The sequence below is a fragment of the Patiria miniata genome, unplaced genomic scaffold (assembly GCF_015706575.1).
Source record: "Patiria miniata isolate m_02_andy unplaced genomic scaffold, ASM1570657v1 HiC_scaffold_3, whole genome shotgun sequence".
NCBI classification, from domain to species: Eukaryota; Metazoa; Echinodermata; class Asteroidea; order Valvatida; family Asterinidae; genus Patiria; species Patiria miniata.
The window spans coordinates 35,833,730-35,853,948 of NW_024037069.1; the positions used below are offsets into that span (position 1 = coordinate 35,833,730).

Below are 20,219 nucleotides of genomic sequence, written 5' to 3' on the forward strand. Positions count from 1 at the left end.
ACTAATTCTTTTTAAGTTTTAGGGTCTCTCTCAGAATTTTCGATTTCACAAACTGACGCTGTACATACAGCATTTAGGCATACATGCAGGCCCTACGTATACAATTGACGTGTAAAGTCTGTCGACCGTTCTGAAGCACGGTGCCAAACATGGGCGTCGATCAGGGGACATGTCGTTCCCCCCCAACTATTTTCGTCCCTGAATAAAACAAAATTGTAGCCTACATTTGCTTCTATAGCTCAGAATAGCTGATCCAATGACTCCAAACTCAAAAATAATGTTTAAATGATGATCTTTTGCTAAACCATTACAGTAGTCAGAAATTGCCTCAGATCGCACCACAGAACGTCTAGAATCCATTTCCCCGGGGCCCTTAAGTGGGCCCCGAGCCCCACGCCGTTTAGTTCTGATCTAGACGACTTGTAGGCTATGTACCACCCCATCACACTTTTGAGAGGCGATTGAGCTCCTGGTGCCACTAGGACCCATACCACTTTGGCCTGGTTTGTTTTGTATAGTGCTTTGTACTTAAATAGCATCAACATGAACTTGGTGCCGGTGCCTCTAGGGTGGGGCAGGGCCTACGGAGCACGGGTGCCGCCTTAGAGCCTAGGGCCTACGAAACACTTAATCCGGGTCTGGGTACAACCAGTTTGTTTCCGAGTAAAGTGGTATGGAGTCCTTTAGTTGCCTTGGAACACACACGATTACGGATGGTAGGGCCTAATGATGGTAAATTATTGTGACCATAGGTTGGCTCTTCGAGGAACACCTTACTGCACAAGGGCACATAATCATAGGATCACCGGCGAGTGCTTCTGCACACAGTAGCTTTTGTAAATCAAGCTTGAAGTTACAAAAACATAAGGACATTTTTATAGATTTCGCGATTTGTTTTGTCCAGACACGTCTAGGATGTAGATTGGGCGCCTTCTTGAGCCCAATATATTGACAGGCCTAATCATCTTATTATTGTTACCCCTTGTTTAAAGTTAGGAAGAAAATAATACACAGAATGTTCGAAATGGGTTTTGTTTGTAAAATAACATGATGTTCATCACTGGCACATTAACCGTTTAAGTGCAAAAATATCAGGAGACCTTATTGCCAGTTTTGGAAATTAAATATGTCACATAGGTACAAATGTGATACCCAAACAATAAATCCTTTCCAGAGGGTGTTATTGCTTTTGTTGAGTCTTGTGGGTGGGTGTACGAATGAAAATAATCAAGAATAAAACTTGTTTGGCCCGACCCACAAAGAGTGCCGATAACGTCATTATAACAGAGATTTGATTCATTTATTCATTCTTCTTTATTATTTTTACCATATCTCATTTCATTAAGTGAAAAGGCATAAATACATACATGTAGTTTTCAGATATTAAGAAATTTGAACTGGTTTTACAAAATATATTTATACACTTTGGGCGCATTATTTTGGAATTAGAGATGATGGAAGGGGATCCCCAAAAAGCGGAGCTTGTCGAGTGGATCCCCTTTAACATGAATAAATACAAACATTTAATAAAAAACAAATGAAAAACAATTGAACTTTTAAAACCAATAATAATCATGATCAAAAATAAAAGAAATACGGAGTAGTATCCCAGTAAGAAGATTAATCTGAGCTATTAAGTATTATAATTTGATAGTAAATTCGATTTAAGTTTGGATTTAAGTAATGGAAGGCTACGAATGCCCTGAAGTGTTTTATGTAAGGACTTCCAGTACATAGGGCCTTCATGCTTAGGCCAAAAAAACAAGTCTCCGGTTTCTGGTATGCGCGCGCGTCGCCGTAGCCATGCGCGTCGGCAAAATGAAAAAGTTTTATTCAATGAAAGATGATGTCTCAAAACCGCCAAACTCACTGGTTTGACTGGAATCCTGCTGCTGCACAATTTTAACGTGTTTTTAGATTGGGTTATGGTCGAGAATAAGCTTTATGTGGCCTCTCTGGACTCCCATATATTTGCACTAAGTTTAGTCGGGCACCATTTGCAGTCATCAGCCGACATTTGAAGCAAAAAAATCAGGTAAAAAAAAAAGCCGCGTCGCCGCACCACTTTTTGGGCAAGCTCCATACCAGAAACCGGAGACTTTTTTTTGGCCTTAATTGTCTTTTTGTAAACAGTTGTTCTTGCAAATGAAAAGTGAAATTCTCTACGTCGTCGGGTAAAATGGTGATGTATAGTTTCGTTTCTGCAGAACATTTGTGTAATGGAATTTGGAAGTGAATTATTGTTTAAACGATGCATAAAGGCTCCAAGCTGAAGTGAATATGTTTACAGAAAAGAGGATTTGAATGGCTCAAGTCTGTCAACAGAATTAATAACTCTCAATGCCCGTTTTTGTAGGTTAAGAATTCCATTCACATAACTGGCTGCACAATTCCCCCATGCTAGGATACCATAGTTCAAATTAACAGCGATATCGGACTGGTGCGATTAGAACGACAGAGGACGCAAATAATTCGCGTTTGATTGTGCACAGTGACAATTTCTACGCGAGCTCTTGCATGAAAACCGCACCCACAACTTTTTTTTTGGAAAAAAAGGAGACCGTTTGGCTTAAAAAAACCCTGGTGGAATTGTGTAAATAAAGCCGGGAATCAACTCCCTGGTTTCTGGGTTTCCATCTGAGGGCAGAAAATTACGGTGGAAAAATGGGTCCTATTTGCCAGAGAAAGTGAAGGGATGTCATGGCTGCACGCAGACGTGGGTCTTGTCGACCATTACAAACACATTGTCGTAAACGTTGGTATCTAAAAATGTCTATATATGCAATACCACCTACACCGGGGGTTTGTGTAGAAAATATCAGACGGTTATTTATTATTACTGCCCATCGATCATGCTCCATTCACTTCGGCAGCAACCGAAAACCCCATTTGAAAGAATAAGTTATGCTTCAATTAGACAGGATCAAGGTACCAACTTTTACCGCATTGTTGGCCTTCGCACGCAATGTGTTGTGCTGCTTCGGCAAATTGATTGCCCACAAGCATTCACTTTAGGCCAAAAAAAAAAGTCTCCGGTTTCTGGTATGGAGCTTGCCCCAAAAGTGGTGTGGCGACGCGGCTTTTTTTTTTTTTTTTTTTGGCTTCAAATGTCGGCTGATGACTGCAAATGGTGCCCGACTAAACTTAGTGCAAATATATGGGAGTCCAGAGAGGCCACATAAAGCTTATACTCGATCATAACCCCATCTAAAAAAACGTTAAAATTGTGCAGCAGCAGGATTCCAGTCAAACCAGTGAGTTTGGCGGTTTTGAGACATCATCTTGTATTGAAAAAAAAAACCTTTTTCATTTTGCCGACGCGATTGGCTACGGCGACGCGCGCGCATACCAGAAACCGGAGACTTTTTTTTGGCCTTATGTGTATTATTATGCCAAGGGTATTAATAAAATAGTTTTAAAAAGTCATGGCCATGTTTTTTTGAGAACTTAAAAGTTAAAGGCTGGCTTGCTTGACGTTTTGGGTTCGTAGATGACGGAAAACCTAGAAAAAAACAAACAAACTTCTCGTAGTCTGGCTCCCTGACAATGAAAAACAATTGCTTCGTTACTGTTTACGCCTTACGGTACATGTACCTTTTTTGATTAGTTGCTTTCATTGCACTTCTTTTGAAGACTGCTTTGAACTTGTCTTCTGGCAGCAACAAATAAAACTAGTACCGCATACTAAACTACATCCTAATTTGCCACATCATGATCGGCCAGGGCATGAAGTGAAGTACTACAGATACACAAGACATTCATTTTTGTGTGCATCATTAACAGTCACTGATCATTAACATATCTTCCAAATACCAGGTGCTCGTTTTCCCCAAGGGCCATTGTATTTTGAGGCCTATTATCTAAAGGTCCGATTCGTGTTGGATTATGTGTAATGTGTTATATGATTATTTAGTAATATGACGAATTCATTACAAATGTCGGAAAGAGCAATTTTAAAAACAGACGAAACAGCTTGTGTTCGTACACGAACACAGTCATTTCTAGTATTTGTGAAAAATGTCATGTGCGCATCGGTATCATGGATTCAACTCAACTCACTTATACGTCAGGGTTTTGTGACAAAGTACACTGACAGTGAAGTGCGGATACAAAGCCGCCTCACTCGTCTTTCGCACGCAATGTGTTGTGCAACAAGGGCGGATAGGGGGGGGGGGGGGGGGCGCAACGGGGGCCATGCCCCCCCCCCAAACGAAACCATCTTATTTTTAAAGTGGCGTCGCAATAAAGGCAGGCACTGCGTACACCACCGTCTTTTTCCTCAAAAAGATTGGACAAAGTAGTCAGATATAGCCTCAGATTGCACCACAGAGCATGCATCTAGAATTCAAGCAAGGCAATAGGTGCGTCTAAGTGCATGGTTTCTTGGGTTATTATAGTTCATATATATCGAGGCATGGATATTCACACAACAACACGTTTAAATGCGAAGATTTATTTCATGTTCTTGTTTAACTGGTTTGACGGTTCTTTTCCCTTCAAACTTCCCGAATTTTATTTGGTCATGCATGGGGCGTTGATTTACCAAAGTTTTGTGTTTGGATTAAAGAAAAAGAAACGAAGGGCAAGGAAAGCTGATAGCTTCAAAAACTGCGGTCAGTTGAAAGACCCCAATCGGGATTCAATTTCAAAAGTCAACCATGCATGTGAAGTGGGAACAAATGGTAAAGAAAATAATGACAATACTGTCGCGTCTGTCATAAATTATGATACACACTTGATGCAGACTATTGATCACTGTTGGATCAATCATATATATATATATATATATATATATATATATATATATATATATATATACATGCAATAAATTCAGAATATTAGTTAAACAAACTTTGGCATATCTCTTTCTGAACAGACTGTTTCGTACCATAAGGCACTCATCAGCAGATGAGTGCCTTATGGTACGAAACAGTCTGTTACGAAACAGTCTGTTCAGAAAGAGATATGCCAAAGTTTGTTTAACTAATATTCTGAATTTATTGCATGTTTATAGGCGTGTGTCAATAAAAACGCAGGATTAGAAACAAAAATATTAAGAATATAAACCACCCCTATTCATCATAATGTTAACCTTCGTTTCAAAGTACCTTTCCTTCTCTTCACTATGCTTTTTATCCCATCTCATTTGGACAATCCTGTCATGAAATAGAGTACATTGAATAAGGGTTATAAATTCCAAGCTGGTCTGATTTGTGAAATCACACATACATAATGAAAGGTTTGAATTCAGTACAGGTGAAAGTGACATGTGTGGCAGGATTAGGCTTACATAATCCTTTAGTCCACAATCAATGTTATTAGTCAATAATTCATGATGCTTTGAAACATTGATAGTCCAGTTATTAAATTTAAGTGATACTTATCATCAGTTGTTTCAAAGAAAGTTTTGTTCTGGTTTAATTGTCTTCAATGCATACCTGCATTGTACATAACTGGTCGTTGTGTTAAGGTCATTGAATCAGACCAACCCGCTTCAGAAGGGCTTCACAAAACTTCCCATAACTTTTGAACCAAAGTCCAAATTCCACCAAACAAAAATCTTGTCAAAGATGAAATTATGGACAATCAAATCCTTATCAAATCAGGCACACCAGTAGCATAATTTTATCAGAAAAAAAAATCGCTTTGAATCCTGCGTTTTTATTGACACACGCTGTACCAAGTGCACAGGGGCATATAATAACAGGATAACCGGCAAGTGCTGTTGTGTAAAACAGCTTTTGTAAACTAAACTTAAAATTGAAAAAAAAAAAAAAATCCCATGGACATTGTAATAAATCTGGCGATTTGTTTTGTCCAGGTACGTCGTAAGCCTTGGGCGCTTTATTGGGCCCAACCACCGCCAAAATACTGGCAGGCCTAATCCTCTTTTTGCTGTTACCCCCTTGTTCAAAACTAGGTAGAACAGATACACAGAATGTTCGAAATTGGTTTTGGTTGTGAAAAATGTCATGTGCGCATCGGTATCATGGATCCAACTCAACTCACTTATACGGCTAGCCTTGGTCAATGCTCTCGTCGTAATTCGTCCCGTACGCGGTCAATCGTCGGCATATATCCTCACGCGCTATGGGTGCATACCTGCAAATAAACTCCCATAGACACTAGTGCTAAATGCCCGTACTTCAAAATTCTTTTAAAAATACTCAAAACTCTCACAGGTATTCAAGCTGCACAGAAAAATGATGATCAATGTGTCATCTTTCAATTTCTTTTCAATTTATGGTGGGTTGACCATTGACTTTTCGAGATATTTTCACGCAAAGAAGACGACCCCTATTTTCCCCAAAGCGGAAAAGTAGCCATCTTGAAAAACGATCCCTCCACAACATGGCAAAATAGCGCCACTTTCGAGCCCAATAGCATCCAAAATGCTCAGAATTGGAAGCCCCAAGTCCGGGCCAGAGGTTCACTACCATATCTCTTCAATTCCCCAATTTTACGGCGCTCAGAACTCTCTAATATAGAATATTTTGAGGGTATAACTTTTATTCATGAGCTTGGCGGATCGATTTACCGGTGTGTACCCCTATGCACATGCATGTAAAATTACAGCGCAAACAGCGACCTCACGCGGCCACTATTTTTATATGCAAATCAGTTGAGGACGATCTCGAGCCTTGGTTCAATCGTCGGCAAAAGCTTATGTTTTTCTTTATTTTGCGCTGGATTTCTAGCGCACGACCTCGTATGCGAATACAGATAAGTGTAGGCGGGGCTAATATGTGGAGTGTCCAATCACACCTTGGTAAATCCGGACGTCATCAAATTATTTGCAGCTATTCGCCTTTTGCGGACGTGACAGTAACCACAGTTTTTGTGCATTGGTGCCGTGTGCAGAGACACACAACGTGTACGTGTATGGATTATGTACGGTGCCGCGTTTCATAATTCACTATGCAAGTTTCCACGCAACGATCGACCAATAAGAAAACGACATTTAAGGTCAGCTAAGGCTATTAACATAATGAGCACCACCCCCAAAACCTCACATGGACGATTGAACCAAGGCTCGAGCTCGTCCTCAACTGATTTGCATATAAAAATAGTGGCCGCGTGAGGTCGCTGTTCGCGCTGTAATTTTACATGCATGTGCATAGCGCGTGAGGATATATGCCGACGATTGACCTCGTACGGGACGAATAACGACGAGAGCATTGACCAAGGCTATTATACGGCAGGTTTTTGTAACAAAGTACACTGACACTGACAGTGAAGTGCGGATACAAAGCCGCCTCACTCGTCTTTCGCACGCAATGTGTTGTGCAACAAGGGCGGATAGGGGGGGGGGGGGGGGGCAACGGGGCCATGCCCCTCTCCCAAACGAAAACATCTTATTTTTTAAAGTGGCGTCGCAATAAAGGCAGGCACTGCGTACACCACCGTCTTTTTCCTCCAAAAGATTGGACAAAGTAGTCAGAAATAGCCTCAGATTGCACCACAGAGCATGCATCTAGAATTCAAGCAAGGCAATAGGTGCGTCTAAGTGCATGGTTTCTTGGGTTATTATAGTTCATATATATCGAGGCATGGATATTCGCACAACAACACGTTTGAATGCGAAGATTTATTTCATGTCCTTGTTTAACTGGTTTGACGGTTCTTTTCCCTTCAAACTTCCCGAGTTTTATTTGGTCATGCATGGGGCGTTGATTTACCAAATTTTTGTGTTTGGATTAAAGAAAAAGAAACGAAGGGCAAGCAAAGCTGATCGGCGGCCAGTTCAATTTCAAAAGTCAACCATGCATGTGAAGTGGGAACAAATGGTAAAGAAAATCATGACAATACTGTCGCGTCTGATACACACGCGATGCAGACTATTGATCACTGTTGGATCAATCATCTATATAGTGTTACGAACCCAGAATGCTTGATTATGGAAATCTAGCGCCCTCTGGATTCACTCTGTCCATGAAGTACACAATCTTCGTGCTGTCTTTTGCTGTTCATTTATTTTACCTAATTATCGTAAATTGCCAACTTGCACTTTTATTCCCAGGGTCTCTTACCAAGCACAGCGCATGATGCAATACCACGCGCGCTACTGTATGCATTATTCATGTAGCGATGTACATGTGCGCGACTGACCACACCTCCCTTCGCCCCAGCGAGCTAAGTTCCTTTCCCCATAGCATGCGTGCTTTGGCGATCTCCGAGAGACTGCTCAGCGGCACGCAGCATTTCTCTCCCCCGTGCGTTACCCATGAACACTAACTGGAGTTCTCGGTCCAGTTTTCCAGTCCCGTACTTAGCTCGAGGGAATGGAATGTTACCCTTGCGTGGTCACCCGATTCAACTAGCCACCGTTGTTAATAAGTGAGGCTTGTGGACGTAATACGCCAGGTTATAAACATGACCGTTATATATTACCGTATCATGTAATACAAAGGGACACGATAATAAACGAGGCGCGTGCATATTGCGTGCAGGGCTCGAGTTAATGCATACACAGTACGAAAGAGGCACACAGCGGCCATGATGGAAAGCGCCACCGATCGACAGACCCATGCACATTATATTTGCACGGTGCGCGTACGTACGTACCGCGGCGTGCGGCCCGCCCCCGCGCCTGAGCTGCATGCGATGTATGCCTCGTTTATTAACGTGTCCCTTTGTATTACATGATACGGTAATATATAACGGTCATGTTTATAACATGGCGTATAACGTCCTCAAGCCTCACTTATTAACAACGGTGGCTAGTTGAATCGGGTGGTATAGGACGTGTGCGTCGACGTTCCTGTAATGGGCGTTTTGACCAAAGTTCACCATACTCAAGTTAATGAATCACCGGTTGAAGTTGTGCATTCGATGTACAACTTACTGACGTATGACCCATGAACTTGAATTACTGTACCTCCATTAAGTAGATCATTGGGTTATAATTCTGTAGTAAGTTGTATGTGGTAATTAATTGCTGACAGAGTCGACTACACAGGCATGGTGGTTCTGACGGATTTCTCCAAAGTGTTTGATACGTTGACCAAATCATCCTCTTTGAGAAATGCATCCGCTTGGGAGTCCATAGATGTGTCGTCCCTAGGTTGTGAACTGTGAAAAAAATGTTGGGCAAAACATTGTTGGACGATGTCATTTTTACCCAACATTGGTTTAAAATTACCTCATAATTGTGGGTTGATTTGGGTAAAAAAATTGTCCTACTACTGGGAAGAAAAAAGAATTTGCGCAAGGGTTTAACCTGTTGACAGTGTGTGACTTTGTCAGCAACCGCGCCCAATGTCTACGTCACAACCAAGCACTCTCAGAGTACAATGTTCTCAATGGAGCTCTCCCTCAAGGAATGAAACTCGGCCCCATTGGTTTTCAGGATGTTATTAATGAAGCTGCTCATGATTTGGGTGAAACGATCAAGTGCTGGAAATATGCGGATGACTTGTAGCCCCTTTCTCCAACCTAGTGGACTGCAAGTAGTTCTTGATGAATTTACTGAATAGACACCGACAAACTCGGCCTGAATCCCTCTGAGTGCCAAGCCATCCAAATATGTTTCAAAACTAACCGCAATTAAATGCCTCAGGTTTAGTGCATTCATTTGTTCCCGTATGTATTACTTCAAATAAGTTTCCTTGTAGGGTCCTTTCGCTTTCTCCCCTCAGAGGGCGAAAGATAAGATCATGGGCGTCGCAGGGGGGCAAAGGGGCGCTTGACCCCCCCCCCCGCCCGAAAAAGCAACACACAAAAAAGAAGGGGGAAAAAGAGGGAAAAAAAGAAAAGAAGAAGAGACGCGAAGTCATAGTGGTATAAATTTAATGAGTTGGGGGGGATGTCTCTGCCCCCCTCTAAAACTAATAAATCGAGAATTTGTTGAGAAATGCAAGAATTTTTTTGGGAAAAATATGTTTTGCCCCCCTCTAGAAAAAAATCCTGGCGACGCCCATGGACAATATATAAAAATCGTTGGCCACAATAGGAGCGTTACCTGACATCTTCTTGCGATTACAGCAGCGTTTCAGTTAGTTAGTCAGAGTCAGATTTTTTGGGGAGGACTTACAGATAATTGCATGCTATACGAACCGAAGTCATGCTCATAGAACGTGCATGCTGCATTTTTCCAATTAACCGGTTCAATTATACGTTTAAACGTATTCTTCGTCTGTTTTTTTTTTTATTGGACCTCTGGAATTGAAGAAGCTGGTTGTTTGTTTAAATGCTGACTTCGGGAAGCGGTGTTTTTATTTGCAGCACACATCGTGAATAGATCATGATTATTCATCTGCTTTGATGTTTATTCATAAGAAAAAAACAATTACTTCACACCATTGTTATTGAAGAAGGTTATAGACTCCGATATGTTGGGTACTATTCCAGGTTTATTGGACGACAACACGAGATCACATACGAACATGTAAGCGGCCATGTTAGGAGTGATGCATGCTGGGATACATGGATTAGACTTGCTACAATGCATCGATTAGATGGGAATCGCTACATCCTCTCTTCTAAGTTTGGTTTTAACATTTTGAATAAAACAGCTTTATGAAATAAACATTTGTTTGATCAGTGAATTTGTAAACTGGAGTCTGGTAATTTAAAGTCTGAGTATTTCACTGATTTGAAAACACTTAATGAATATTTAAAAAACACACTGGTTATGTAAATGTACCAAGATAAACAATTACTATCCTTTCCTCTGAAAAACAAACAGAGGGTTAAACCAATAATATAGTAAAAAAAACAAAAAAACAAAACTCAAATGCCTTGAGTACTGAGATAGACTGTCTCAGTGCTCGATGTGTGTACAAGGGATTATTCTGCCCTCATCGTTGGAGTGTACAACACATAACACATGTTGAGTAGGCAAATGTAGTTACTAACAGTCCAGTAGTCGGGGACAGTCCAAAGTTATCAGCATGAAATTTGGAACACACAAATCCAGTGCGGGCGAAGCAATAACAGTCACACAAAACTGTTAAGTGTATTTAGGATTTGGCTTCGAGATGCGACCGGAACGAGTGAGAACTGGCTGTGGTGGAGGTGCGTGGGGGATGGCAGGCTGAGGCAGTGGATCCTGTGGCGGTAAGTAGAAGTCAGGTGAGTGTTGTTGCTGTGGAGGTGGTTCAGGGACTGGCAATAAGTGTCTCCGATTGCGGCGGTAGAGTGTGCCTTGGGCATTGACGATGTACGATCTGGGGTTTCTGGAATGCTTTTGGACAATTCCAAGCTGATCGTGCCCTTTGAGTGATTGTAGACGGACAACTTGCCCTGGTGTCAGTGGTCGGAGGGGCTTGGCAGATTTGTCGTATGAAGACTTCTGTTGCTGTTGCCTCTTGCGTAACTGTGCTGTGACGCGTGTGTAAATGGCGGGTTTAAGGAGTGGCGTCGGGGTAGGGATGGTTGTGCGAAGACGCCGTGACATGAGACGTTGGGAAGGTGAGCCAAGCTGGGGGTTGGTTGGGACATTGCGAATGTTCAGCAGGTTTCGGTAGAGGTCTGAACCGTCGCGTTTTGTCTTCTCGAGGAGTTGTTTGGCGCGCTTGACAGAGCTTTCTGCAAGGCCATTGGACTGGGGAAAATGGGGACTGCTGGTTGTATGCTGGAAGCCCCATGACTGTGCGAATTGTTTGAAGGCGAAGCAATCAAATTGTCGTGCGTTGTCACTGATAACGATGCGGGGGATTCCATGGATGGAAAATTGTCTCTTGAGTACCTCAATGACTGTAGAGGCACAGGTGTTGTCGAGTGAAGCGAAGTCAAACCAGCCGGAGTATGAGTCACCAAGGGCTAGGTAATCCATACCGTTCCAATGGAATAGGTCAACTCCAATGTGTTCCCATGGTAGGCTGGGTGGGGGGTAGCTTTTCAGTGGTTCTTTCTGTTGATGGGCTTTGGTAGCGTTGCAAACTGTGCATCCAGAGACGGACTGCTCGATATCAAGGCACATTGATGGCCAGTAGACTACATCTCTGGCTCTGCGTTTGGTAGCCTCGATGCCTGGGTGACCTTCATGCAGTATTTGGATGTATTCTGCGCGTAGTGACCTGGGAATGATGGCCTTATGTCCCTTTAAGATGATACCGCGGTCGAGAACCAGTTCATCTCTGAACGCGAAGTAGGGGTGGGCCTTTGGTGGGGCATTGTTGATATGCGAAGGCCATCCGCGACTGATGACATCAGTGAGCTGTTGCATGGCAGAGTCACAGGCAGTTGCTTTCTTGAGCTGTTCAAGTCGCATGTCAGAGATTGACAGGAGGGTCATGACTTGCAGGTCATCAGTTTCAGTACCGGTCGTTGTCAAGGGTGCACGTGACAAAGTGTCGGCAAGGAACAATTCTTTTCCTTTCTTGTACACGAGGGTGATGTTATACCTCTGTAACCGGAGAAGCATGCGTTGAAGCCGCGCAGGGGCACTCAGCAGAGGCTTTTTGACGATGGTGACCAATGGTTGGTGGTCAGTTTCGACTACGATGTCTTTACCGTATATGTAGTCGTGGAACTTGGTGCAGGCAAACACAACTGCAAGCAGTTCTTTTTCAATCTGTGCGTAGCGTTGTTCAGTGTCACTCATGGTACGTGAAGCATACGCGACAGGGGCACCCTCTTGTAGGCAGGCTGCGCCAAGGCCAAACTTGGAGGCATCGCAGGTCAACGTGACTGGCTTGCGGACATCAAAGTACGTGAGTGTCGGCGCATTAGCAATCTTGTCCTTGATTGCTAGAAATGCGGCATTGTGTTGCTCTAGCCAGCACCAATGGATGTCACTATGTGTGAGCTCGCGTAGTGGGGCTGTTAAGTCGCTCAAGTTGGGTACAAACTTGGCCAGGTATGTCACCATGCCAAGAAAGCGTTGTAGGGCAGTAACGTCGTTGGGTGGAGGCATGTCGGTGATAGCACTGACTTTGGCTGGGTCAGGCTTAAGACCACTGGCGGTGAAGACGTGACCGACATATGAGACTTGTTCAAGACCGAAGCGGCACTTTGTGGGGTTGAGGCGCATGTTGATTTTGCGTATCCGATCAAGGACAGTTTTGAGGTTTCGATCATGTTCCTCTTTAGTGCGTCCACCAACTAGTATGTCATCTACGATGATGGAGCATGGCAGATCGGCGAATATCTGCTCCATGGTTCTCTGGTACACATCGGAGGCAGAACAGAGGCCGTAGGGCATGCGAAGATAGCGGTATCTGCCATATGGCGTGCTGAATGTAGTCAGCAGTGATGATTCGTAATCCAAGGGGATCTGCCAGAACGAGCATTTAGCATCAAGCACTGAGAAAACTGTCGCACCATCCATCTTGGCAGCGACTTCCTCTACTGTTCGGGTAGGGTGGTGTGGGCGTTTCAGTGCTTCGTTAAGGTCGCGAGGGTCGATGCATAAGCGGATTTCTTCGCTGTTTTTCTTATGAGTCGCGACCATGGAGGAAACCCAGTCTGTCGGTTCGGAGACTGGAGTGATCACGCCTAGGGTAGTCATCCGCTGCAGTTCGGACTTGACCTTGTCTTGCATTGCAGCAGGGATGCGACGTGGGGGTCGGACAACCGGCGTAGCATTGGGGTCTATGGTCATGGTGTAGATGACTGGTAGTGACCCGAGCGAGCTGTCAAACAGGTCTTCGTAGTCTTTGAAGACTTGAGGCGATGTGGTGTCATTGGAGACATGGTAAACCAAGTTATTGACAGACAGCAGGCCTAGACGGAGGCAATCGGTTAAGCCGAGGATAGCTTTCACTTGTGTGTCAACAATGTGAAAGTCAATATTGTGGTCAGTCTGCGATGAGTCAATGCGACATGGCAGTGTAGCTAGTCCAACTGTGTGGAGCTCGGTTCCTCCATAAGCGATGAGCTTGGTTGACTTTGAATTATCAATGGACTTAGGTGGTGCGATGACGTTGTAAACATGCATGGGCAGGACGTTACAACGTGCACCAGTGTCAAGTTGGACAGGAACGTGTGTGTTATTCACCACAAGCGTAGCGTGGATGTCATGTTTCAAGTTCAAGTTGGTGTTGTCCACGGCTCGAACGTAAAATAATTCTTGCTCATCCACGGCAGGTTCGTCTTCCTCCGAGTATGAATCGGGGTTTACTGTGTAGACGTGGCGGCTGCTTCTGCAGTAATCAGCATAGTGATTCTTTTTGTTACATTTGTGGCAAGTCTTGCCATAGGCTGGGCATTCGCGCCTCTTGTGAAAAGTTCCACAATTTCCACAAGGTTTTCTGGGCTTTTGATGCTGTGTAGAACTACTGCGTGCAGATGTCTGCCGTTGATTTGACCATGTTGGTCTGTTTGGGCGTTGAGCTTGTTTCTTTTTGAAAGCGTTGACAGTGGTATTTGATTCAGCCATTGTGCTGGTAGAGGCTGACAACATCTTTGCCTGATCACCTGCGAGCTGCATTGATTGTGCAAGTTCCACTGTGCGCTTGAGGTCAAGTTTGTCCTCTGGTTGGGCAAGCAGGGATTTCTGGATGCGTTCATTCTGCACGCCACACACAAGTCTGTCTCTCAGCATTTCATCAAGGTTTTGGCCAAACTTGCAGTCACTGGCCAGTGCACGTAGTGCTGCTAAATATTCGGCGATTGATTCACCAGATCGCCGACAGCGGCTGTTGAATTGAAAGCGAGCAATGATGCTAGACTTTGTGGGTTTGAAATGCTTCTCAAGTCTGTCCACTAGTTCTTGATATGTAGCTTCGTTTGGTTTCTTAGGGGCAAGAAGATCGCTAATCAGCTTATACGTTTGTGAACCAACGACAGAGTTGAGTATGGCCCTTTTGCGTGCTGCGTCGGAGATATTGTTCGCCGCGAAATATTCGCCGAGACGATCAGTGTACATTTCCCATGTCTCTTTCTTTTCACAAAACTCTCCAATATTGCCGAAAGTAGCCATGATGTATTAAGAAACGAATCCTGTACTTACTGACACCATGAAGAAAGTTATAGACTCCGATATGTTGGGAACTATTCCAGGTTTATTAGACGACAACACGAGTTCACATACGAACATGTAAGCGGCCATGTTAGGAGTGATGCATGCTGGGATACATGGATTAGACTTGCTACAATGCATCGATTAGATGGGATCGCTACAGCTGTCATCCCAAGTAGCCGGTGTTTCAGTTAGGCGATAGCACGCTTCCCCCCACAATTGCCACTCTGGCGGGCAAGAGCACTCGACAATAAGCCGAGAGTGTCATTTGACAGAGAGCCGAGATGGGCAGAACCGAGAGCCAAATACAGCCTTGATAGATGAAATTACAGCAACGATGACGATAAATTCAGACCAAAACGCCATGATGAGTGGAGAGGTAAAGAGGTCGCTATAAAGATTATTCAAAGTATCTGCACATCTGTATCTCTGAAACAAGGACGAAGCTTGAAACAGGGTGAATCGGTGGCTCGAATGACGACTCCCAGCCGCGGCAAAGCAATAACAGCGATTTGTTTAATGGTAAACAACTTCATACAGTCGGTTACCATAGTGACACTGTTTAATTGTCTTTCAGGGGAAGCGCAGAAAACTCAATATTCAACTCGGACACCATTCAACTTTATCAGAGCACAACAAATGTACTTCCGCTGAAAACTAATGAAGCTCAAGGGTAACTAATGTAGCGTGTGAACGACTCGCTGTGCGACACCTGCAAATTAATTTCACTGGTGACTGTGATGCATTTTAAAGAAATTGCCGTTCAATTTGAATTTGAATTTAATTGAATTTGAATTGAAATATGTTAACAACCATACAGTATTAATTCGAACTATAATTTGAAAGACAAACGCGGTGAATGTAAACATCAAAGGAAATTTGATAAGTAACGTTTGTCATTAATAGCCAATACAAGTAAAATGCACTACACCGATCTGACAACTACGTATTAGTTTTCTGCAAACAATATATACATTTACAGACCCTATTCGATGAAGGAACTTCTGAGGTTGTTCTTTGTTCTTATAATTGAGTAACAATGAAAGCACAAAAGTTTGACTAATCCAAGCGATACAAACCTCTACTGCACCTCAATGATCAGGTCTACACAAACTCTTCCACAGAATGTGTCGGTAATTTCAAGCAAATTTACAAGCAGACTCGTGGGGAAATTTTAACAGTCACACCCTCAACAATTAATAATAAACATTTACGAAATTAAAAATATTCAAATATAAGCTTGTTTGTAATGGTTTGAAAATGCAGTTTACACAAGTTATTTACAGTTATTCGGTTTTAATTTGTCTGTCTTAACATTTCAATCAGTTATATTTCTCCTTTTAGATTAAATTTCTGTCGTTTTTGTAATGAGAACGATTTTTGCTTACCTTGTTTATTTTTAAATAAAAACTCGAGCGCCGTATTTTTTGTCTAAAGAGCGGAAACAACGAGTTAATTGTCACTATAAGTGAAATGTTTGTGTTTAGATAGTTCAGGTTTGTAGAAAACATATCTAAGATGGAGCATGCAAGTTCGTTTCCTGTCCAATTCACTTGATATCCAAGATGGTTTCAATGTTCATGACTAGCCGATGTATACTATTCAGAGTAGAGACAGAAATAACCAGTACTTAGGCGAACATGTCCTTAGGCGACCACGCCCTCTGTGATAAACTCCCGGATGTTGTGGTCGAGGAGGCAGGTTGTGTTGAGAATGCGGTCGTGAGTGTCGGTAGAGAGGCGGAGTTAGTGACGGAGTTGGATTAGGTCGAGGGTGCAAGCAGCTCGACGAACGCAAAAGGCCCTGTGTGACTGACTGCATTGACTGTCATCCATTCTGTCATGGTGATATGAGACCATCCGAGCACAATCTTGATTGCCGGAATTATTTGGTTCTCAATCATTCCATTCCAAAAAGGGCTCGCTTCCTTCTTGACCTTCACACTCCCAAGTTCCTTCAACTTCGGTGTCATTGCAAGCAATCCAGACAGAGCATTTACTGCCCATCTTTTACTAATTCCGCCATGGAATGCATTTCCTCAAACGAGCGAGAAACGGCCATCTTGCCTCCCATATTTTGGCAAAATTAAGCTGTCTTGTCGTCACCCAAGTATGCGTACGGTTGAAGGGGTGAGGCGATAACACCCGTTCCCCCACAATTGCCACTCTGGCGGGCAAGAGTATTGGGCAGTGAGTCGAGAGTGGCAGGAACCTGACCTAAATTGAGCATTGATCGCTGAATTGATTGCTACAATGCTAAAAACTTTGAAAAGGTACAGGATGATTCGTTAGTCCTTCGGTAGCAAGAGTTTGAAGATGATCAGATGTGTTCTCTACACGTGTACGCCATTCTAGTGTCTTGGCATTGAAGTCGAATGGATTAACGAAAACGAGTTGTCAATGTAAAAAAAGACGAGTTTTGTCTGACGCAGAATTTTGATACTATTTTGACTTGTCTAACCATTTTAGGCACGCCCTAAAAATGGGGCTTTGTAAAGGTAGAAAGCACAGACGCAAAACAAAGCTACAATTAGCTTCAATACTTATTTTTAATTAACTACCACAAAATATCTTCACGATCCTATTCCCAATTAAAATTGAAACCTACTTGGATCCAAAATTAGCTGCTAAAACCATTTAATTAAAATGATTAAATGGTTCATAGACATCGGTAGTTAAATGACCGGCTGTTGGCTATTTTTGTATATATATTTTGTTTAAAGTAACGTCATTCATAACCAAAAAAATTGTTTGACTGTCCTCCCAAGTGTGAAATTCAACATACGTTTACTAGCATAAGTATTTCACACTTTTTTTCAATGGAAACAGACATGGAACCAAAATTAAGTGATTAAACAGTTTCAAATAATTAAATGTTCAATAAAATTCCGGCTGTTGGCTGATCTTTGGACACATTTCGTTACAATATTATTCATAAACTACTACCAAAATCTTCGACAGGCCCCCCTTGTTTTAAAATTAATTTCACGTAACATCACATCGATCTGACAACTAAGTATTAGTTTTGATATTTTGCTGTTAAGACTGAATCTATCATTTGATTTTTTAACACATACAAACCAATACAAACTTTTGAGTTATTTCATGTGAATTTGCAAGCAGACGTGGAAATACAAGAACTATTCAATCATAGTCGCATCTACGAAAACATAAGAATTTAAGAATATTTAAAATTGAATTGTTTGTATAGTTGTAATTACGCGGTTTGACTGACGCAGAAACTTACAAATTAAAGTGCATTTCTATTTGAATAAAACGAGTCAGACTAAAGCAATTCAAAAGAAAATTTGTTTTTAAATTCAAATCAAATCTTATTTGCTATAAAAACGATTACTGATTACCTTGCTTTCTCGAACAAAAGTTTGGTCGCCCGTTTTCTTATTTTCCGGAAAAGCGAATTAATTGCATCATCACTAACTTCCCGTATACAATGTTTGTACCCGGGTAAGTAAATGTAAGTGTTAAACTAAATAACGTTGGTAGACTACCTTTCCAACACACTTCAATGTCCATGACTAGCCGGTGCCCTCTGTTGATATGTGTCCTGGATTCAGCTGATTCCCTTCTGCAGATATGTTATTGTTGAAAGAGCGACATCTGGGCCCCTTGTCGGTTGAGCCACGGACGGCCACGCTCTCGGTGATGAACCCCCGGATGTTGCGGTCGCGGAGGCAGGTTGGGTTGAGACTGCGGCCGTGTGTGTCGGTAGAGAGGCATCAGTGACGGAGTTGGGTTAGGCCGTGAGTGCAGGCAGCTCGACGAACACAAAACGCCAAGTGAGAGCGATAACAGTATTCGTCATCCATTTTGCCGTTTTTTGTCGACTTTATTGCCACACAATCTTGATTGAATAAATCATTTGGTTGCCCATCATCCCAAAGTAAGAAGGGCTTGCGACCTTCCTGACCGTCACACTCCCAAGATCCTTCAATTTCTCTGTCATTGCAAGCGATCCAGGCAGAGTATGCACTGTCCACCTTTTGCGCCAATTCCACCATAAAGTTCATTTCCTCCAGCGAGCGAGGAGCAGCCATCTTGCTTCCCATGTCTTGGCAAGCTGTCTTGGCGTCATCCCTAGTATGCGGTAAAGGAGTGATGCGATAACACTCGTTCCCCCACAGTTGCCACTCTGGCGGGCAAGAGCATTCCACAATGAGCCGAGAGAGGCATTTGACAGAGAGCCGAGAAGGACAGAACCCTGAGCCAAGTACAGTTTTGATAGATGAAATGATAGCAACGATGACGATAAATTCGGACCAAAACGCCATGATGAACTGAAGATGTTGCTAAGGACTATTCCAAATATCTGTATCTCTGAAACCAGGACGAGGCTTGATACAGAGCGAATCAGTGGCTGGAATGACGACTCCCAGCCGAGGCAAAGCAATAAGAGCGATGTTTTGACAGGTAAACAAGTCGGTTACCATAGATACAGTGCTCTGGTGTTGTGACGGGGGAGGCGTAGAGAACACAAGATTCAATTCAGAACCCATTCAGATCTACCAGAGCACAACAAATGTGCTTACTCTGAAACTGATGAAGCTCAATGGTAACTATTGCAGCGTGTAATGGACGAGCTGTACGACACCTGAAAATTAATTTCACTGGGGACTTTTGTCGTGTTCAAAATTGTCTTCAAAGAAATGTTTCCAAGAAGCAGTGTTACCGTTGTAGTGAACCCTCAAAGGATGTACAAACTATTCAAAATGGTTTATTAACAGTCTTTTGTTCACATGTGATTTTGTTTTGATTCATTTGAATTATTGCTTTAAAGTTATCCACAAAAACTTATCTCGATTGGACCGTTTTGGTTTCATGTTGGGATAACTGCGAATCCAAACCCGTTCCTTGTTTAGTTTTCAGAATACATTCCATATCCCAAATGTAAATGATCCGTCTCCAAAAAATAAAAGCGAATGCAACCTTTTAAAATACCTGATCAAAGTTGACAATAAAAGCAAATTGCATCACTGATTTAAATTAAAACAATTAAACCAGAAACACATGATAACAAATCAAGAGCAATCTACAAAAATGGGGATATTGATAACATCGTTATTATTATGCCTAATAAAAAAATATAACTAAAAGCAAGATGTGAACAGGAGGGCGCTTTAACAGTTCGAGTTTTTGTTTGAGGGGGCACCGTGTACATTCGTGACATCTGAAGACGAAACAAGGTACTTGTTTGCATATTCTATCAACAACTGAAGCGATACAATAAGTATCATTTCATAATTCGACTGGAAATGAGTTTTGATATCCCCATTATTACATCCCGAGGGAGAATGTAT

The 20,219-nt window shown here is 42.5% G+C and overlaps 2 protein-coding genes across 2 annotated transcripts; both read right to left on the bottom strand.

The window, feature by feature from the left end:
• Positions 1-10,951: 10,951 nt before the first annotated feature.
• LOC119736768 (uncharacterized protein K02A2.6-like) lies at positions 10,952-14,866 on the bottom strand. Its single transcript, XM_038210778.1, has one exon. It carries the CDS (start codon positions 14,864-14,866, stop codon positions 10,952-10,954), a length of 3,915 nt encoding a protein of 1,304 aa, XP_038066706.1.
• Positions 14,867-18,641: 3,775 nt separating this feature from the next.
• On the bottom strand, positions 18,642-19,193 carry LOC119736769 (perlucin-like protein). The gene has a single exon (XM_038210780.1). It carries the CDS (start codon positions 19,191-19,193, stop codon positions 18,642-18,644), a length of 552 nt encoding a protein of 183 aa, XP_038066708.1.
• Positions 19,194-20,219: the final 1,026 nt, after the last annotated feature.